The sequence below is a fragment of the Cygnus atratus genome, chromosome 3, assembly GCF_013377495.2.
Source record: "Cygnus atratus isolate AKBS03 ecotype Queensland, Australia chromosome 3, CAtr_DNAZoo_HiC_assembly, whole genome shotgun sequence".
In the NCBI taxonomy this organism is placed as follows: Eukaryota; Metazoa; Chordata; class Aves; order Anseriformes; family Anatidae; genus Cygnus; species Cygnus atratus.
In genome coordinates, this window is record NC_066364.1 from 86,851,752 (window position 1) to 86,873,865 (window position 22,114).

The 22,114-nt window shown below is 36.5% G+C and overlaps 1 protein-coding gene across 2 annotated transcripts in view; it reads left to right on the forward strand.

Annotated features, from left to right (window-relative positions):
* The window catches only part of BIRC6 (baculoviral IAP repeat containing 6), a 178,099-nt gene that overhangs the window by 45,042 nt on the left and 110,943 nt on the right, over positions 1-22,114 (forward strand). The window contains exons 13-31 of one of the 2 annotated variants that reach the window (XM_035564936.2): positions 1,838-1,998; positions 4,704-4,835; positions 5,762-5,893; positions 6,186-6,364; positions 7,044-7,174; positions 8,612-8,773; positions 8,877-9,008; positions 9,304-9,401; positions 10,537-10,684; positions 13,504-13,637; positions 14,745-14,891; positions 15,394-15,581; positions 16,248-16,562; positions 16,970-17,069; positions 17,550-17,764; positions 17,933-18,141; positions 18,449-18,795; positions 19,769-19,988; positions 20,949-21,082. In XM_035564936.2, coding sequence (XP_035420829.1) covers positions 1,838-1,998; positions 4,704-4,835; positions 5,762-5,893; positions 6,186-6,364; positions 7,044-7,174; positions 8,612-8,773; positions 8,877-9,008; positions 9,304-9,401; positions 10,537-10,684; positions 13,504-13,637; positions 14,745-14,891; positions 15,394-15,581; positions 16,248-16,562; positions 16,970-17,069; positions 17,550-17,764; positions 17,933-18,141; positions 18,449-18,795; positions 19,769-19,988; positions 20,949-21,082 — 3,284 coding nt within the window. The remainder of the gene's footprint in view (positions 1-1,837; positions 1,999-4,703; positions 4,836-5,761; positions 5,894-6,185; positions 6,365-7,043; positions 7,175-8,611; positions 8,774-8,876; positions 9,009-9,303; positions 9,402-10,536; positions 10,685-13,503; positions 13,638-14,744; positions 14,892-15,393; positions 15,582-16,247; positions 16,563-16,969; positions 17,070-17,549; positions 17,765-17,932; positions 18,142-18,448; positions 18,796-19,768; positions 19,989-20,948; positions 21,083-22,114) is intronic. The other variant, XM_050709359.1, reaches the window with a different exon arrangement.

Genomic DNA, 22,114 nt, shown 5'->3' on the forward strand with positions numbered 1-22,114 from the left:
TCTCTGCTGTTGCTTCTTAAATCAAAGCCACAAGCTGTATTCTGTCCATCTTTGACCAGCCCCCAAAATAAATAATTTCTGATACTGCTGCTTCTGGAAAGCTGGCATGCAATTTCAGAAATCCTTTTACTGGTTTTCTGTGTGATCAGCGGTAAATAACTAGAGGTGTACAACAGCGTGGTTTGTACCATGTTTGTCTGAATTGCAAATGCTGTTTACGCTTCTTGGCTTCTAGTTTCCTCTTGGCCTAGAAGTTTTCTGCCATAGCATGAACAGTGCTGCCGTTCTGCCCGCTCACTAGTTTGCCAGCCCTGTTTTTCTGAGGCAGGCTGCTGTTTGCTGCCATTGCAATGAAGCCCCTGAATTCTCTCTTCGTTGTCAGAGGTCTCAGTGCATCTGGGATTGCTGAGGTGGAAACAATGCTAGAGAAGGCAGATGGTTAACTTCCGAAAAAGTCATTGAAGAGAGAATGAAACCATTCTCAGATTTGGTGGTTAATTCTAAATTTCCACAATATGCAAAATGAGTTTGAAGGACTAATCTTGTTTATTTCAGCAGAAATAAAAAAAAAAAAAGATTACTTATCCAGTGTCTTAGAGTTTCCTCATAAGTCTCTTCTGATCATAAAATCATAGAACAGCTTGGGTTGGAAGGGACCTTGAAGACCATCTAGTTCCAACCTACCTGCCATGGGCAGGGACACCTCCAACTAGAGCAGGTTACCAGGGTGTAGATCCATGTTAGGAACGCTTTTTGTTATCTGAAAGGAAATACCTGTTATATCTTCAGTTATTTTTAAAAATACATTTTATGATCCGATTTTAATATTACTAGAAACAAAAGTATTGAAATTGTAGTCCCTTTGTATCACGTAGAAATTACTTCAGCAATATACTCTGCTGTTTTGTTGTAACACTTCTTTTTAACTCCTCTTCTTTGTTTGGTGGTATAAAATTAAGTAGACATGGTTTAATAAGATTAAATAATTATGATAACCTCAATTGTGACCTGTGATATACTAGAAAGTGTTAGTAATTAATATATGTTTATGCATGTAGGCAGACAATAGGAACATGCAAACATATGAGAAGTATTACACCTTGCTTTTTAAAGATAAAGCTTACAATTTCTTAAATGGATGTGTTCTGTAAGTCACTTCTATCCACTGGAGGAAATGGGCAAATGCTCTGTTTGTAAACAGGAGTTAAAACTAAGCTTTTTATGTGTACCTGGAATCTGTTATAAGTGTGTTATACTTGGTAAGAATCACTTCTCATGCTGTATAAATTATCAGATGTATTTTTAAAAAATAAACTTTTTTTCGAACTAGTGTTTTGAGCCTCCTAGATGCAGCTGTTGTAGTACTGAAGAGTGACCATGTTTAACGCTTCCCAATACAGAAGACCAACTTAAAAGATTGCAAGGCAGTTACTTTCATGCTTTTATACCGTTCAGCAACTGGAAGATCCTTTTTTAGTGTCTTGTTTCTTTTTCATTTATTTTTTTTTCTAGAAACGAAACTGATATTTTTAGTAATATAGAAGCAGGACTGTAATGAAGATAACAGGGAATCTTTTCACTGCTGCTTTTATCCAATCTTTGACTCACCCTCCCTTATTTTATTAATTGGCCTTACGAAGTGTTCCTTACGAAGTGAAGCCGGTCAGTCACAGCTTGAAAGGCTTTTACTTTAGAAATTGGTGTGTATGTTAACTAATGAAAAATAGTTTTTTTCTTTTTTTAAAGAATGTATGCATAGGTGGAGGATGCACTGGGTAACACTGTCTGCTTGATCTCAATCTTAACAGTGGGTCATTGTTTTCTTGTTTCCTGACAGCAACAGCTGGGATGAGCATGTCTTTGAACTGGTTCTTCCAAAAGCCTGTATGGTTGGGCATGTGGACTTCAAGTTTGTTTTGAACTCAAACATCACAAACATTCCCCAGATCCAAGTGACTTTACTGAAAAATAAAGCTCCAGGCTTAGGGAAAGTCAATGGTAAGAAAGCACGTAAGATCTCTTTAGGAACTTTTTTTTTCTGCTCAGACTCCTTATTCTCTGTGAGATATGCTAGAAGGTTTGGTTAAAATTATGCAAATATTTCCATCTTTTATTTATTTCATTCTATTTCTCAGGATCATGTTCTTTTTTCACTTAACATGTTCAAAGGTAAATTGGGAAAACAAACTCGATAAACGGTTCCAAAATACTGAATTTTATACATATGAAAGTGCATAGTTTAAAAAGGTTGAACAAGTTGTTTTTCTGTATTGCTTGAATCCTCCAGTCATTAAAATAAATATGTTGTCAATTGTAATGCATTGTAAAAATCGACAGCTGAAACAAACTCTGCTCTTTTTTAAATATATCTTAACAAAAAAGCTAAAGGAGATTATTGTTCTGGCTCACTGAAGGAGATTATTCACTAGTGTCTCTTGGATGTGTAAGAGAAAATTGCGAGGCTCTTTTTGATTACACTAGATAAGACCTGGTTTCCTTGGGAATTCTCTCATTATCTGGCTTATTAACTAAGCTGTGTGAAGACTGCAGTATGATTTCATCGTACGTTCCTTGCAGCCTTGACAGGGTAGACCAAAGATACGAATGCTCTTGCCTTGGGAAGATTCCTAGCTGGACTCTGCATCTTACTAGCTCTCAGGGAACCTGTAAGGGGGTAGAATAAAGTGCAAAGTTACTTCGTTGGTGTGGAAGAGCTTGTGCCTCCATTGAGATTTTCCTGTGGCGAGAGTGTTCATTGCATGTCCTCTTGCTCTGTCTGCTAAGGGCAGAAGGTATTCCTTTCCTTGAGACGTTAATTGGTGATCTTTATCTGGCCACCTCTTTCGGAAAAGCTTCCAGGAACTCAGTATTTCAGAGGACTCTTGCTGTCAGATATTACTGGCTACTGGATTTGAAATGTGTTGGGGAGAACAGCAAACATGATAATACAAGCTCTTTTTTTCCCTTTTGTAATGCTAAGTAACAGCACCCCAGTTAAACAAGGGTAACAGAGCTTTAAATTTTAAAAGGAAACATGGGCATACCAAAAATCATTGACATGCTTTCTTAGAACTACTCACTCTGTAGCATCCCACAGTACCTAACAAGGAAAAGGTGTTCTGGAGAGCCTCCTTTTAGAAATACTATAAACTGGTATTTGTGCAAGAATAAAATACTCTAACATAGTGAACTTCTTGGAGAAAGTGTATTCTTTCAGTATACAGGAAGGTTTAGCAGTTTTATAAGCAGTGCTAGCTGTGAGCACAGGACAAGAGTCAGATGTTCTTGCTGCTTCTTCCCCTCTTTAATGCTTGAAGTAATACCTACATTTTAATATGCAGCAGCATTTTGTTTTATCAAAGCAAAAATTAGGACAGACAGACCATGTTGCTTTTCTGTATGAAACCTACTTTGCTTTCAGCATGAATTTTAGTATTCAGTCCATTTGGTCTTGGGTCTGCAGATCTGGGTGTTGAAATTAGTCTGACAATGTTCAACTCAGATGCAAAACACACTAAAGAATGGTGATTTTTTTTTTCCTTAATGACTTGACAAAACTCTTCCAGAAGTCAACATTTCACTTCCTTACATGGAGTGTAATGGCCGTTGCTTTTCTCTGTAATTGATATGGTGGAGAAAGCATAGAACAGGGGGCAGGGTATACATACGCAGCCTGGAAAGGGCTGGGAGATGTGAGAGTGCCTGCCAGGCAACCTTTGCAAGGTCTCTGTTTCTTCTTGATTGGGAAGCCCCAGCGAACCAACATCCTCCTAAGTATTACTGTATTGTGGTTGTTTCCTATCTTGTGTTTTGGAAAAGGGCCTTAATGACATTTGCCTTTTTTCCGTGCCCTGTTGAGTGAAGTAACAGGGTGTTAGACAGGATTTCAGTATAAGGAAAAGTAAACCTAGATGACTTATATCTGTGCTTGGATATTAACCAAAATGTCCTAATCACAGCAAAAAAGAAATATTCAGAATTGTTTGGTGGCTCCTGAAAATGCATGAAATATTCAGACTGAAGTTCAGTTAACTCCCATCGCTCCCCCCATAAGGAGAGAAAGGAACTGAATTGTTAAGATAGTGAGACCTAAGGAGGATCAGTAGGGGGAGAAAATTTATTCAGTCATATTTTGTATGACAAGACCCCTGGAGCCAGTTAACTGTGCAATGTGTAGTAACAAGAAGGTCAGAGGCATAATTCTTCTGGATTGGAACTAATGGTTTTGATCTGCCACTTAATTCACTGTATATGCTTCTTGTTTATTTGCTTGCACATCCTCTTCATCTATGATTCATGAGAACCATTTAATTGAAAAAAGAACTGTACTCAGATGTTATCAGAATAATATACTGATGTTCAGCGTGAAAAATGCAGTTATTTTCAGTTTAGTTTATCAAAATTTCACTACTGGAATCTAAGTACTTAAGGAGTAATCTGCAGTTGATTATTAGAAGAAAATACTTGAGTGGTGTTCAAGTAAGTGGTTTACAGGTCATTCAAGGAAATGTTTTTTAACTCTTTACGGCAACTTCAGTTGCAATCTTAATATGAAAAACACACCCTTGTGTATTTGTTGTTCTTACATTAGCAGTAGCGTTTTGGGTAGAAAGCTAATGCATTTGCAATTTAAGCTACTGCTTCTGTTTTTTTGTGAACCTGAAGGAATGTTGACAAATCTTACTAATGTTTTTGTTCTTCAGAAGCAGCAGTAGACAGACAGATCACATTTCCTTTATCTCCAGCTCATAATATTGAAACGGAGAGAAATGGAAAGCCAGGACCGGTTGAATTCAATGAAGAAATGCAGTATATGGATGTAGAGGAACCACAATGTAAGTTTTACTTAAATTGTTATAGTTTGTTTAAAATAGGAGCTTTTTAAAAATTATTTTTCATTATATACTGGAATTTCTCCATAAACGTTTCTCAGCCATTTGAAACATACTCATTTCTCAGCCCTGCTCAGTGTTGCCTCTCTCACTGGTCTGTTTGCTGTATGACTTCAAAGTAAAAAAAAAAAAAAAAAAAAAAAAAAATCATTGCTCTGGAGGTTTTTGGTGCTTCAGAGCAGTTTAGTATTTATTTGAATTCAGAAATAAAGTTGATTGATACGCTACCTTTCTATCTTACACTAATGCCCTATTCCAGCGGTATTTTACTTGGTTTTCTTATGTAGTTATGACAGAAGTTTACTTTGTCTGCCTGGCTTTTACAGAGATTGCTGTGGTAAACTCAGAAAAATTATAAACGGACGGTAAAGAGTTCATAACCAATCATGTTAACTTTCAGTCATATCAGACTTGCTCTGCCTGTTTTTATTACCATTTTTATTAATGAGTGTTCTTCCACAAAATCTGCAAGAGATGGTCTGAAAGGTAATCATATTGCATCTGGCTGAGGAGAGCTACTGACTCTGAACAGGAAAATTCATAGTAGGAGTGAATCAGTTCCAGAAATAAGATTCCTTTTCTTGGTCCTTTCAGCAGTCTTTCATTACGCTTTTTCCTTTTATGTCCAAGTCTTTCTCTGCATTTATATTATTCATATAACATACCTGAAAATGTTTTGAAAACTGTCAGTTACCTCTACTGATCTCACTGGGAAAAGACTTCAAGTAACCTAAAGTAGTTGTCAGTTTTTCAATGTACAGTTTGTGTGTTTAGTGATCAGTTTGACATTGTGTATTTTTAATGCAAAGGATGAGATTTTATAACTTAAGAATTCATAATTCAGGTCTGTATTGCTCATGTTTTTAAAGGTCTTAGGTTGTGTCCATTTCTGGAGGAACATAAAGAAGATATACTCTGTGGTCCAGTATGGTTGGCTACTGGACTTGATCTGTCAGGACATGCTGGAATGTTGACACTAACAAGTCCAAAGCTTGTTAAAGGTAAAATAGTTTATTATGCTAGTCACATGAAGTATGCATGACTGAAGTGCATCTCATACTTCTGTAGCTGGACTTCGGTTCGCATTTATCTTCACATTGACAAATTTTGCTATATAACACAATAGATAATTCAATAATGAGTCACAATTTCAAACTGGTGTGAAAATACTGTAAGTAATGTAGTTGAGCTTTGCTTGTGTACACTGTCTGTGAAATTGAAATCTGTTACTTGTCATAGTAACCTATATAAATTCTCCTCCCCACATCCCTCTTTTCTTTTTTTCACTTCCAGGCATGGCTGGTGGCAAGTACCGCTCATTTTTAATTCATGTTAAAGCAGTGAATGACAGAGGAACAGAAGAAATCTGCAATGGTGGCATTAGGCCAGTTGTTAGAATACCATCCCTAAAACCTCAGACTAACAAGGGCCATTCCCTTGCTTCCTTGTTGGCAAAAGTTGCAGCAGGCAAGGTACTGAATAGCCAAGACATCTGTGTTAAAGCTGTAGATTTGGTGTGGCTTATGTCATCTGAAAACAAAACAGCTGTTAGGGGAGTTAAGATCCATGGAAAATTATCTTTTTTTTTTTTTTGAATTTATGCTGTGTTAATGCTTTCAAAAATCAGAGTTCAACATCTTTGTTTTCTTCTCTAAAAGTTCTGTTGAAAAGGTCTGTTCTGCCACATTCCTATCGTAAGCATATTTTTTTTAAAAAAACTTCTGTTTTCTTGAGTGTTTTCAGTAACTGATAAACCTCTTCCTCTTGTGAGGAATTCTTGTGAGGAATGTGTGTATTCTACTCTTGATTGTTGTAAGACTGGATAACGTGATGTGCCTCTTGTGGAAATGATTAGAATGGTTAGAAAATAGCAAATGTAACAATATTTGCAATTTACTGTTCTGTATTAAAACAGTTCACAAACAAAAATAGCCCATTTAAGTACAATAATGTACAATACTACATTTAAGCTTAAAAAATCTTGACTTTTATGTCTGTGCTGTTGCTAACAAGCAGTAAGTATTTCAGTACTCAAACTGAGAGATTTTACTGAGCTGTATGTGCTGAATTCTGAACAAGATACATAGTTGCAACAATCTAAGAACAGTGTGGTTCCTGAAATCTGTATATTTTTTCCCCCTCAAACATCAGGAAAAACCATCTAGCAAAATTGAAGCCAGTAATTCTTCAAGAAAATCAGATAATCTTAGAGGCTGTGATTTACTTCAAGAAGTCTCTGTAACAATTCGAAGATTTAAAAAAACTTCAATCTCAAAGGAAAGGTTAGTAGGTGGTTTTTAATTCTAAGGAATATTAGCTTCAGATACAGTCCTCATGAAATGCTTAGTTCTCAAAATATCTCAGTTCAAATGACAACTTGAAACAGTGATTTATGAAATGTAGATTATATAAGAAATCCAGTAAGTCATTAGTTTGAGGGCACTGTGTGGTGCAAGTTATGATAGAAAAAGAGATAATTAATTCTTAATACTGAGTGATTATTTGCCTGACTTGAAAGGCAAATGAAAGTAACACCAATTTTCTTAATAATTTAGATAAATGATTTAGACAGACTTGTTTTTAAGTACCATCTTAGACTTTTTTTTAGTAAATATCTTTGTTTTTTATTTCTACGTTTTCTCATTTCTTTCAGCATATAGTATACTATTTGTCAAAATGTTCAGAATCAAATTCAGTTATCAAATTATCACTCAAAAACTGCGTAAGGTCTCCATGGATTGGTATTACAGACCTAAATATGAATAATGTAGTTTTTAATCTGTATTGCCAACTACCACGCCACAATGGTGGCACTGGCTGTAATGTAATGTAAACAAAGAGGCTGCAAGGGCAGGAAAAAAAAATAATGATGTACAACTTCAGTTACTCTGTGTGGTTTAGAAAAGTCTCTAAAATGTAATGAATTGTGTAAGAGCAAATTGACAAGATGAACAATATTATTGCTTAGGACTGGTTTGTGTTCACCAAAGAATTCCAGGAGTGTTCCAGGATGAAACAAATGAACTTCTAATGTTAGTGAAATTTCTTGCCATGGAATGCTTTAGAACATGAGGACAGGAATATTGTAACAGAATGGTTTAGGTAACCGCAGATGAGTAAGCCTCTTGGCATTACTAATCTTCCAGTACAAAATTGTGGTGAAGAACAGAATCAGTGGACAACTGGAAAATACAAGAAGAATCAACATGGCTTCTGTAAAGAAAAATCTTGTTTTACAAATCTGTACACGATCTAGGTGATTTCTAAAAGATTTCTGATTTTCCAGAAAGCCTTTGGTGGTGGATTTTGTCAGAGCTATGAAATAAGAGGAGGCCCTGCATGAAGTAGCAAGAAGTCCTTTAATGCAGCAGGAAGTAAATAAGCATGAATAGTTGCCAAAGAATGTTGTAGACTATGAAAGTCTGCTTAGGTTTAGAAGTTACTAGACAAGTTAATTGGGGAAAAAATCCACCAAGGTTATTAAATATATACTGTAACCCAGGAAGCTCTCTGAGCAGAAAATAGGAATATTGGGAATGTGTGCAGGGAGGGTATCATATATGCATATACTGGTTTTAGTCTCATCTAGGCATCTTTTTTGTTTTGTTGTTGGTGTGGTGGTGGTTTTTTGCTGTTCTTAAAGTGTCTTTCAAGTTTTGTATTCTGCCTTAATGGGAGAATGGCCATGTTGGATAATTCTGTTTTTATCCCTCCCCCAGAGTTCAGCGGTGTGCCATGTTACAGTTCTCAGAATTCCATGAGAAGCTGCTCACTGCTCTTTGCAAAAAGACAGATGATGGTCTGACCACAGAACATGCTCAGAGTCTTGTGCTAGATACACTTTGTTGGCTAGCAGGAGTGTATTCAAATGGACCTGGCAGGTAAGAGAGAAGTTGTGTTTGTTAGTATAACTGTTTCTCAGTATCAGCTCTGTGTAAAAACAGTTTTATATGGTTGCCTGATAAATGCAACTTGTTTTTACAGCTCAAAGGAAGGAAATGACAGCTTGCTTTCTAAAACACGTAAATGCGTCTCTGATATAATACGTGTTTGTTTCTTTGAAGCTGGGCGGAGCATAGCTCACAAGTGTGCACGGTTTCTTGCATTATGCATCAGGTGAGTGCCATTTCATTTAAGGTGCATGTGCTTTTTCTAAATATGTATTTAGGGGTTTTGCATGCAGTCTGAATCATGTATGTTTTTGTTATTGTTTGACATTAAACGTATGAACAAGCAGTTCTACAAGATTTTCTGTTGAGGAAAAATCTGTTAGATTATGATTGCAAAGAACATCAATTTTTCAACTTCATCTAACGGTGAAGATGGCGATCTCCATCTTCATTCAGCAGATTTCATATTTTGTTCTTACTTCATTAAACGTTAATGTGTCTGGCTATGTGTTTCTTCATAGCAATGGCAGGTGTGACCCAAGTCAGCAGGGGTTTGGATCTGTCCTTCTAAAAGCTTTACTTGACAACATGCCTCTTTTGCCTGCTGCTGCAACAGGTGGTATGTATTCAATGTTTGTCATCATACAAATAGACGGTGTGGTAGTTTGGCATGTTTTGTTTTACTCCCTTGTGAAATAGGAATTACATAATTGTTCAGTTAGTACTAACAGCTTATTGGAGTGGTGCGGTCAGGTGGTAGATGGTAGAATTTTAAGCAAATTAGCTTGCTTGGAGCACTAAGGCACCGAAACTTTTAGGAGACATCATGTTAGTTTTGCAAGAATTTTCAAAGGTCTTTAGCAGCCACAAATTCTGATGGCACGAGTCTGTTACTTTGGAAGAGTAGCTAATTTATTCCACGGAGTCTGGCTATCCAAGTAACATCCAACTAGAGCAGTCCACTTCTGTTATTTCTCCACCAAGAGGACACAGACCAAATTAAATTACTTCCTGATCTGTATTGTAGTGTACTGTTAGCACCTTACTGAAGCCTTTTGAATGCTTGCTAGAATAAGAAGATGACTTTAAACACTTGTTTCTGGGGTAGTGAGGCCTGCTTTGTGTTTTTCACAGTATGATGTTGAATTGCATCTGGCCTGGCATCACTAAGGGGTCTTGAAGGAAGATTATTTGCATTCCAAAATACTTACTGTGTTACGAAGGTAGAAACATTTAACGTTCTGCTATTGATGATATGGAGTGTGCAGAGGAAGGCAAGGAGAGGAGAAGGCAGAGATTTGTGTTTTCATGCAGAACTCGTGCACTGTGCTCCCAGAGTTATGTGTAAGAAGTGCCTGCAACAAATACGAAATAAGGATACAGCGGCCACAAACAGAGGGAGAAGTTGAATCTGGAATGAGGCTTGTCTCTGGAGGGATCAGAACCTAAAGCCTAGCATCTCAAGCATCAAGAGCATTTTGGTTGTTGTGTTTAGTAAAAGCAGAGGACAGAAGCAATGGAAGAAATACACGCAAAATTTTCTCTTGGGAATCTTAGTTTCTTTAGTTATGAACCAGCCAATGAAAAGAGTACTTCTACAAACTAATGATTACAGCAATTAAAGTCCCTCTCAAACAAAACAAAAAAATACTTCATCTGTCACTTCCATTGATTATGTTTTATAGTATGCTTCTTGAGTGAAATATTCACATCGTGTTTCACCTGAAATTAATTTTATTTTTGTTTTAATGCAGGATCAGTGTATTGGTATTTTGTGTTGCTGAATTATGTAAAGGATGAAGATTTGGCAGGGTGTAGTACAGCTTGTGCATCGTTGTTAACTGCTGTGTCCCGACAGTTGCAGGATCGCCTAACACCTATGGAAGCATTACTTCAAACAAGGTATGAAGGGTTGTGGTTGTTGTAAGCTTAATGAAGCCAAACATGCAAAGTGTCTAATGCCACACTCTGGCCTTCTGAAAAGGGTTGGCTGTTTAAAAGAAAACACATTTTCCAGTATTTGTTTGAGCAAGGATTGATTTGATATAGCTCTAGATATTAGTTTTGACTGATGCAGGGGTAAAGATGAATTAAATTGCTATCTTGCAATTTACAGTGCACTTCAAATCAATGGATAATGTACGTAATGTTTGAAGTTGTGCAATCCTTGAGTTAGTATTTAATTATTTTGATGTAAGGATTAAGAAAGTATGATCTTTTGAGTATGGGAGGGAATCAAATACACTAAATAGTTTCCCTTCTGTGTAGTGCTACATAAAATTGTGGACTATATGTAAGCTGACAATACACTTAAAGAATTGCTACTAAATGCCAGATTGCTACGTGTAAAGACCTGGGGTATTTACTGGGAATGGAGGTTCTTATTCTAAATTATATAGCCATGTAATTTCTGGCTATGATGTTGCATCTTTTACATGTTGAACTGATTAGCCACGTTAACTTTGGATTTATGTGCTATATCTAAAGGAGATCTCTGGTGGTTCAGTTTTTCAGCAGTTTCCAAAGCCATATTGTGATGATATGAACATGCTGCTGTTACACAGCTCTTTCAATTGTGATTTATGGGCAAAACTTATCCCCCAAGTCAAGCAAGATCCAAGGTAGAAGAGTTCTGGTAGATGTTAGTTCAGAACCTTCAGATCAGCTTAAAATTTTAGTAAGCTAAATTCTTGAGAGGGGCTGTGGTTTTTTGTTTGTTTGTTGTTGTTTTTTTAAGACTATAAATACTTGATTAAGACTTGTTCTTAGGTGTTATACTTGGATCCTCATGTTCCCTACCACAGCTGTCTCCCTCTGCCTATGTCATCTCTCCTGCTGCAACTAAAGCCTGTTAATGGTTGTCCTGTCTGCCTTGATGGCAAAGAGCAGATTATTTACTTCTTGAAAAATTTTGGATGTCTAGAGGATGTTTGTATCTTGATCATTTTCTCCAGAACTGTTGTCGTTCTTATAGCATTTCCTTGAGCTGTTTTATTTGGTGCTTGTCTTCTGTGAACTGTGGTACACAAAACTGTAAACATTATTCCAGGTGAGACCTCTGCTTTGACAGAATACTCAGCAAGCTCTTCTCTGACAGAACTTAGTGCAGTACGTTTGAATTTTGATCCTTTTCTATAAAGCTCTTGTAATCTCTTTTTAGTTTTTATCACCTGCAAATGTAATAAATCAAATTCTCTCCTTAAATCATTCAAGTAATCGGTGTTGATGGCAAGCTGACGTAATGTAGTGAGTTCGTAATTCTGAAATGTAAAACAGACTGTGAAGGTGCCCTACTGAATTTTGTCTTTGAGCATTTGCTTTTGTCTTGTCACCACTTGACTCTGGCATATTTTCTTGCTACAGCAAAAGCGTTAGTCTTGCTAGATGTGCTTTATGTGCTGTTTTTAATACATGCTTGCAAAGAGCAACTTAGATTGATCTAATGTGGTGTTCTTTGGCTAAATTTGTCATTTTAAGTCTGCTGTCTTGTAGGTGTCAGGTGTAGTATATCTGGGGGAATATATATTAAATAGACTTATTTGTAATTCCTTGATTTTCTTTTCACTCTTTTTGAAGTTGGGTATCAATTATTGCCCTTTAATAAAAACTTTGTTTTCTGACTTTTTACAGTCTTAGCATTGAGCCCAGCCAGCAGGGAAGCATTTTAATATTCATAGTCTAGAACTTGTCCTATCCTGCTGGTGTGGTAGTATTCATGTAATCATTATCGTTCTGTGACTTCTTGATCAAAAAAGACATTTGAACTTTGCAGCCTTCTCAGCGTTACCAACTATTACCTTTCCTTGCCTGCCATACAAGAGAAACTTTTCTGAGGCAGGGGGAAAACAGGGGAAGAAGAAACTTGTTGTCACTGCTGGTGTGTTTATGCAAATATTTCCAACTTGTTCTGGCTATTGCCAGTTGTCAAATTATGAAGTCTTGTGTGTTTCTCATTTTTGTCCCTATAGAGACGTGGTCTTTTTTCTACTCCTGCATAATAATTTGTCCTGATTTCCATTTTTTGCTCCTCTTTTCAGTTGTTTGTAGTAGGTATTGGTTAAAAAAAAAAAAAAAAAAAAGCCGATTTTGTTACTACTTTGGATTTTCCTTTTTTCTTGGCATATAAAAGTCTAATTGGTTTGCAGCCATCTTGTTACCTGAACAATTGTCTGTTTTTTTTCCCTACAGTACTGCCAGAGTAAGGAGTAATGAGATTTTCTGCTGCTGAAATATTTAAAGTACTGGCAAGTGTTAATTGATATCACTAGCAGCATTTCCCCTTTTGTTCTAACTTCAGCTGGAAGAACAGGCTGAGTTGGAATTTGTTTTGCAGTTCTGGAAAACTTCATTTTTATTGACTTCAGATAAATGGCTGATTTACCACGTGCAGGCATGCATATTGCTGTGGCTAACTAAGTTTTTAATTCTAGTTTTCGTGTCTGTGTGTGATTGTATGTCATGTTTTCAGGACAGCATTAGATCTCCAAAACTAGTTAGTAACAGTGAGTTACTTAGCATCATAAGCTGTATGAAAAGGTCATCTAATAAGTGATTTTAGTGAAATATTAGTAAATGGTAATTATTAAGATAAATCAGTTGAATGAAAAGAGTGGTTTGCAATATAGTAAGTTCTATGTGAACTACTTGGCCTTTTTCTGTAAATAATTTTATATAAAATTCTTATTCTTTAAATAGTGCTGTTTGTCTTATTCTGTTTGCAGATACGGATTATATAGTTCACCTTTTGATCCAGTTCTGTTTGATTTGGAAATAAGTGGCTCTTCTTGTAAAAATGTATACAACAGCAGCATTGGAGTACAGTCAGATGAAATTGATTTGTCTGATGTTCTATCAGGTACATATGTTTAACAGTAACCTATTTGTAGAAAAATTAGTATCTCTATTGTACTGATTATTTTAGGTAAGATATGTTTTTATACTTTCACTGTGTTTTATAGCTGTACACAATGAAGTTCTTAAGAGATCTCGTGAAGCAAGAGAATCTTTTTTTTCCTGTGGCTCTCAGAACAAGAAAAAAAGCCTTTTTCTGGAATAGGTGTTTTTCTTTTCCTGTAGAAGAGCTAAGAAAAGGCAAGATATTAAACAGAAAGGCTGCCATCATTTACTGTGTCAGAGTCACCAAGGGAAGCATTTGTCATTTCTATTGAGCAGCTTGTCTGAGATATCTATTATTATTCATTTAGACTTGCAATCATCCCCTGGCAGAGAAACATAAATGGATTTTTTCAGAACTTGGGAAGCTTCCAGATGGCTTCTTTCTACTTAAATATTACAGATTTAATTAGACGTTTTTCTGTTTCAGAGGCATTAAAATGTCTTAAATATTCTCGTATCTGTCCTCTCAGGTTAGTTCATAAGTGAAACTTTAGGCCATGCAATGTCCTAAGAATAAGACGCTTTTTACCTCTCAGGAAATTCTTTTCATAGCAAACATATTTCATCAGTCATAGCGATTCCTTTCCTTTTCTTGTCCACCTTCTTCCCACCCCTCCCTCGATACTCCACTGTTAGTATATTGAATAATAGTCTAGATTTTATACTAACTTGGTGTATGATCCTTGTCAGTCTGTTACTTTTTCTCTCTTCCTTTCCCGTAATTTCCATGTATTTTTGCAAAGTTAACTTTCTGATAGCGTAGAAAGAATAAACCGCCAGTATATAATTTATTTCTGGCATTAAGAAAGTTACATTTTACACTGTGCTTTTGCTATCACATTTGATAATTGGACTTAAGACAGTCTGTTCAGATTTGGCAACACTGTCCGTTTTAAAATATACTCCCATTTATATTGTGGATGTGACAGTGTTAAGGTGTTTGTTCCACAACATGAAGTAATAAAATCTATGGATTATTTAGTTGTCCCTTTCAGCTCTTTGGGATTTGTAATGTTGTTACCAAGAAAATATTAGATGATAGTGCAGATACCTATTTCTCTTTCAGGAAATGGGAAAATAAGTAGCTGTGCAGCTGCTGAAGGTAGTTTTACCTCCCTTACTGGGCTTCTGGAAGTTGAACCTTTGCACTTTACCTGCGTTTCAACAAGTGATGGAACTAGAATAGAAAGGGACGATGCAAGTACGTTTACTGGTATATACAATTTTTCATTTTTTCTACTTAGCTTAATTCTACAATGTGATAATTTTAATTGGACATAATGAGCACTGTATGTCAAATGGATTTGTCTGAAGTATTGAAATATTTTAAAAAATAATTTGTATGTCAATTTCTTCATAGAGTTTAACAAACTAGATTTCAGATTTATGAATTGGAATGAATTTGTTTCTGTCGGTGAGTGAGTATAATCTACAAACACACATGTTCACCTTGTAGCCTAATGTGGCAAAAACATTCCAGGGCTTTAGGTGGCTCTCTGTAGTGAAAATGTTGCATGTATACCGAATGTATAATCTATAAACCATATGCTTTGTAATTCAAGATGATAATACTTTGTTGCAAGAAGTCGATAGACATGATACTTATCTTGTTTTTACATTGCTCTCAACAATTAAGGAATTAAAGGTGGTTTTTATCATTTCTGTTCTACGTACATGTTTTTTTGTTTGTTTGTTTTTTGTTTGTTTCATGCCAGTGAGTACCTTTGGGGTTACCCCAGCAGTTGGTGGTCTCTCATCTGGAACGGTTGGGGAAGCCTCGACAGCACTGAGTTCGGCAGCCCAGGTAGCTTTGCAGTCTCTCTCTCATGCAATGGCCTCAGCCGAGCAACAGCTCCAGGTGCTGCAAGAGAAACAGCAGCAGCTTTTGAAGCTTCAGCAACAGGTTGGAGGCTACTTGGCTATTTTTTAATGCTGTCTCTAAACTTCAAAAGCTGAGGAAAATAGTTGCAGAGCTAGTCACTTTTTTTTTCTCTTTTTTTTTTCTTTTTTCCTTCTTTTTCCTCTTTTTCCATAGTGTATTTGAGGAATGAGCAGCTCTGGACTGAACATCCACACTCGTTAAGCAAAATGATGAGTCTCCCATGCTGCTTCAGTCTTTCAGACTTGTTTTTTGTATATTTTGAGGGTGGGTGGGGAATTTGTTATCAAAACTAAATCTTAATACTTAAGAGCATCAATCTGTGAATCTGAGAAAGACCACTGAAATGAAAGACAGAGTTGCAGATGTGGGGAAATAAATGATAAACCTATTATTATAATGCAGTTTGTGTTGACACTGTGACTCTTCTGGTGTTCAGTTGTATTTTATTATTATTATTATTTGATTACTCCAGTTAAGTACTTTAATTACTCGTGTTCCTCAGCAAGGGAGGTCAAGTTGAATACAGTTTTATTTTTCAGCTTGTAGTAGACAGCTAGTGTGCCGATGTTGAAGGTGTGGAATTCTTAAATCTAGCTCATAATGCAAACTGAACTCGTATTTCAATACTACTCCTGTGTTCACAAACAGAATTGTTTACTACATACACTGTTTCCATTTTTCCCACAGAAAGCTAAGCTGGAAGCAAAACTGCATCAGACAACAGCAGCGGCGGCGGCAGCAGCATCAGCAGTTGGTCCTGTTCACAACTCTGTGCCTTCTAATCCAGTAGCAGCCCCAGGGTTCTTCATTCATCCTTCAGATGTCATTCCACCAACACCGAAAACAACTCCTCTTTTCATGACTCCTCCCTTGACTCCACCTAATGAGGCAGTTTCTGCTGTTATTAGTGCAGAGCTTGCTCAGCTTTTCCCTGGTTCAGTCATTGATCCCCCAACGGTTAACCTCGCTGCACATAACAAAAATACAAGCAAGACTAGAACGGTAATTGTTTTCATTTGCTTTTTATAGAAATGTGGTGATATTAGCCATCTAACTAATTTGTACTTGAATGCTAGTAAATCTGTTTATTTGGATGAGGTGTGAAAACTATATAACTGAGTTTAGACAGTATGAAAAGAAAGACGTTCTGAAAGTGAGATAAGGTTATCACTCCAGTGGTTTCTTTAAACTGGAACTAGCTCAACTGTATAATGAGCTATAAATACTCTAAACCTGGTAGTTAATGTATTTTGATGGTGCATGGTCAAATATAAATGTAGTATAGGTGTTGTCAGAAATTGGACATCTTTAAATCTTGAGGTTTTCCTAGAGTTTCTTCTAAAGAATAGGTTATTATAAATCTGTAGCCTCTAATGACTTAATTTTACTGTTGTTTTTCCCCTTCTCAGAATCCACTTGGATCTGGTCTTGCTCTTGCAATATCTCATGCTTCACATTTTCTTCAACCTCCACCTCATCAGTCAATTATTATAGAGCGAATGCATTCAGGTAAAAAATAATAATAATAATAATTTTGACACATTTTCTATTAAGTTAAGTATTTTTCAGGGTCTTTTGTGAGTTGCTTAGCTGCAGTTTCACTTGGCTTTCTAAAGAGAAGATATGTTTGAGTTTGCATTTCCATTGCATCCAGAAGTTTAAGCCCCAACTTCAGTGATGTTCACCAAGTTTGAAAAATCCTTGGGGAGGAGGGAGAGGTATGCAGAGGGGACAGTGTATGTTGGGACTCCAGACAGAGCATAGATTCTGAAGTAATGCATAAAAGACTTAACACTGTACATTAATTCGAATCCCAAATTTTCTTTTCAATGGGTGCAGGCTGTGCTGAGAGATTTTGAAACTGTACAGCTATTTCAAACCTCAAATAAACATTTTCTTGACAATATAGAAACAGAAATTTTGTTGTTTGAGGAGTAATAATATCTCTCACTGATTAATGTGCACTGGTATCCTGTACTTTTTCTCTAGGAGCAAGAAGATTTGTGACCTTAGATTTTGGAAGACCTATATTACTGACGGATGTATTGATTCCCACATGTGGAGACTTGGCTTCTTTGTCAATTGACATCTGGACTTTAGGAGAAGAAGTGGATGGAAGGCGGCTGGTAGTGGCTACTGACATTAGCACACACTCACTTATTTTACATGACTTGTTGCCCCCGCCAGTTTGCAGGTTTATGAAGGTAAGAGGAGATGGACTGTACAATGTCTTATTTAAACTCTTGATTTTCGTTACTTTGTGAACTTTCTTTGAAGTTCTCTTCAGATCAAACTTAGCTGCCTACACATGAATTCTTAATTTAGTGTATATTTTGCCTGTTTTGTAACAATACTGCTGTATTCTTTTTCAGATCACTGTTATTGGTCGATACGGTAGCACAAATGCTAGAGCAAAAATTCCATTGGGATTTTATTATGGCCATACCTATATCCTGCCCTTTGAAAATGAGCTGAAACTAATGCATGATCCCCTCAGAGGGGAAGGTGAAGCTGCAAATCAGCCAGAAATTGACCAACATCTAGCAATGATGGTTGCATTGCAAGAAGACATACAGTGCAGGTTAGAAGAAAAAAATGCATATTTACTAGTTATTTTAGCTTAAAACACTGGAATATCAGAAGTTTCTTTCATAAGTATTTTTTCTTCCTGTGTTATTATTCAATTAAAAGAAAACTGTTGTTGAGTTGTTACAGTGAGCATCTTCATACTATTAACAAAGACTACTCTGTAGTGTTTTTTTTTTTTTATATATCTGTTTCAGTAATGTGTTCAAAATTGACCAGAAGTCATCTTCCGGCAAGGTGACTGTCAAATATATTGCTGCTTACTAACGTCTATTATATTGTGTTGGAATGTTTCCTTTTAGGTACAATTTGGCCTGCCATCGGTTAGAAATCCTTCTGCAGAGTATTGACCTGCCACCACTCAATAGCGCTAACAATGCCCAGTACTTTTTACGAAAGCCAGACAAGGCAGTAGAAGAAGATAGCAGAGTATTTTCTGCTTACCAGGACTGCATTCAGCTACAGCTTCAACTCAATTTGGCTCACCATGCTGTTCAGAGGCTCAGAGTAGCTTTGGGTGCAAGCAGGAAAACACTGAAGGAACAATCTGATCCAAAAGAGTTGATTCAGATGTCATCTACGGAACAGTTGCGTACCATCATTAGATACTTACTGGATACTTTGCTTAGTTTGCTTCATTCTTCCAATGGTAAGTATTTTTTCAGATTTCAAAGCTTTTGTCATGTTTGTGGAAACAATTTGCAAGTGTTGCTTTTTCTGAATCTGTATATTCCCACTATAAAGCTTTTAAACTGTATTCTGTTATGTTTTACTATGAGTTTAGTAGCTGGTAATATGCAGTGCACAGCTTGACCAGTTGCACCAAGCTGAGATAACTAACCACTTCCTACTTCAAAAAAGGATGAGACAGAGTATCAAGTTCCTTCTCCCTTTTCCATAGTCCTAGCTGCGTTTTCCTTTGTTCAGATACCATTTGATTGTGACACCATCTTGTGGGCTGATTCAGTTTGTTGAAGACTTCCCAGGCACAATATTCATGTAGATAGAATGAGCTTGTGGAAGATCCTGGAACCAGATTAGGCAGTTAAAAGTGGGCAACAGAGGCAGAGAGAACTTCTTTGGAAAAAAATCATAAAATCAATATCTGTGCTCAGTTGTTGATTTTTTAATATCTACTTATCCAGTAAGGATTGTTATTTCCTAAACTCGCCATTGAAAGTGTTCTTGGAGAATCAAAATTGAAAAGTCTGAGTAGGAGTGGTGAATCTAAAAAAAAAAAAAAAAATTTTTTTAAATAGTATTTGTGGAACATTGTTCTCTAAATAGACAGGTGTGTCTATCTTGTAATTTTCTGTGCCAGTTTGTTCTTAAGCATAATGATGGTTTGTTTTTTGCTTTGTGTAGATTCCATGGAGGTATTTGATGCACTAACATGAAATTGATATGGTTTTGACCAAACGGACTGATCTTTATGGGTTACCTGCAAATTACCATCTCCCCATCTGTTCCTCTCTCTTCCTGCTTTTCCATGTCAATTAGTCTAATCATAATAGTTTTTAAAACTTCCTACAAACTTTTTCTACTTGTCTTGAAGCCAAAGTAGTTATAATGGCATCATTCTCTCTCCTTAAACATGGTTGCTTATTCTCTTTTATTAAAAGGACACTCTGTTCCTGTGGTTCTACAAAGTACTTTTCATGCTCAAGCTTGTGAAGAATTATTTAAACACTTATGTATCAGTGGAACCCCCAAAATACGTTTGCATACTGGCCTTCTGCTTGTTCAGCTTTGTGGAGGAGAAAGGTGGTGGGGTCAGTTTCTCTCGAACGTATTGCAGGAATTATACAATTCAGAGCAACTTCTCATATTCCCACAAGACAGGTAAGGTATAAGCTTATATTGATAAGTCACCTGTGAATCACTTGTAAATAATTCCATGGTTCGTAACTTAACATTTCAATTGGCAAAAATGTGGCTAAATAATACTTACCTGTTTATTCCACTGATGTAAGAAGTAGTTCCAAAAAAGCACTGCAAATGACAATTGTCTGTTTGTAGTTATTTTTTTTGCATGTATTTGGTACTTGCACCGCAGTAAGTTGCTCTTTCCCTCACTTAGAAGTGTATCGGAAGACACTTCTGGTGCTCTTCACATACCTAGCAGGATTGCTTTCCAGTGTCAAAAATTGCCTTCTGCTTTATCAGGCGTAAATACACTCTCACCACAGAGCTGTTCTTCCTTCTTCCAATGCATTTGGAAGCAGAAATGAGACTGAAAAGCACACTACTTGCTTCTAATATAGAAGTCGTCTTTGAGATACGAGTAAAAAAGCATAGAGCTGAGTACTAGGTGTTAGGATGTGTTGATCATTCCAGATTATTGAATGAGATACTTGATATTCTAAACATCCCTCTGTTATTTTAATCTAACATATTTGCTATTCTGTGGCTTTCTGCCTTCTTTGGACTGTAACATTTACATTGTCATACTTCTAAATGGATTAATTCAATGTTATAAGAGTACATGTATTGAATTCTCTACTCCTGCTATTCAGCATATCACATGTAATAGGAAATAAAACAGATAAGCTCTTGTTTCAGATGTACAGAATGGGATGTTCTGCAAGTAACTACTGACCTCTTCAGGGTGAAAGAGAAAACATATAACAAAATACTGCACTATATGACAATAGATCTTGAAATCTAGTCCACTTGCTGGGCCACAGTGCTGGTTTCTGTAGCAATCTGCTTGAAAGCCTAGGGGAATATGGTTCTAGAAGGGGTGTTTCATAATATTACTGAAACTGGAGAGAAAATGAAATCTTTAAATTTTATTTTTAGGGTCTTCATGTTGCTTTCCTGCATTGGCCAAAGATCTCTTAGTAACAGTGGTGTTTTAGAAAGTTTACTTAATCTCCTGGATAACCTGCTTTCACCACTGCAACCTCATTTACCTGTGCACAGAAGAACTGAAGGTAGGCCTCTAATTTGGGAAACTGTAGCTTCATATTCATTATAAGCTAGAAAACTGGAAGACTAGCTCACAGTTTTTGGTGTATTAAAAGAGGAGATTGGTTTTGTTTATTATATTTTTGAAACACAGATGTCTTTTAAAATATGCTCAAATTTCTTGTTCTGTAGGTACTAAGAGATACTCTTTTCCCTTGTTTAAATGTGAACAAAGTCTATTTGGTTGCTTTCAATTCAGCTAGGAAGCTTTAAAGTTTCAGCCAAGTGGGAGGAACATCCAAGGTGTAGACAGCTCTAATGACTCCAGCAAATGACTTTGGAATTTAGTATTTTGGAAAGAAGCGTCTGGTTTTGCTCATAAGACCCTTTCTAAGTTTCAGCTTTTGAAGTGAAATGCAGCTATGAAGACAGACTTGAAACCATCCTTACGGTTTCTGCAAACTACATTTTTTTTGTCGTTGTTGTAACCACAAGAAATTTACATTTTCTTAACACTAAAAAAAAAAACAAACTGACATTATATTCTCCAAACTTGATTTTTTGGAGTGTTTTCTTAACCACTCGAAGTTTGTAGAAAATGCTTGATCAAATTCTACTTCATCAGTTCTGTACATGTAGCAGAACATTGTAGAAGATATGCTACTTAAAATTCGTAGCATTACAAAGTTGGTAAATGCCAGCTGAGACTCTGTCCTTACTTTTTATCTTCTGACGTAAACAAGCCTCAAGCTGGTGTCAGAAGCTGTCCTATTGCTTCCCCTTGGTCTACCATGTACTTTCTCAATCTTGGCCATATCCTGCTATAGTCTCTTAATGAGTCTGAGGCAAATCCAAGCTTACATCTCCTCTACCTCTGTTTGCACTCTCCCCACAGCTGCCAATTCCTTTCATAGCTCTTGCCTTACTAGTTGTCCTCACGGAGGACTTTAGGAAGCAGGAGAAGTAACTGATACTTCAGAACTTTATTTGCTGGTCTTCCAGCTTCCTTCCTCCTGGACAGTACAGGTGAGTACTAGGGCACTATTATGTGTAATGGA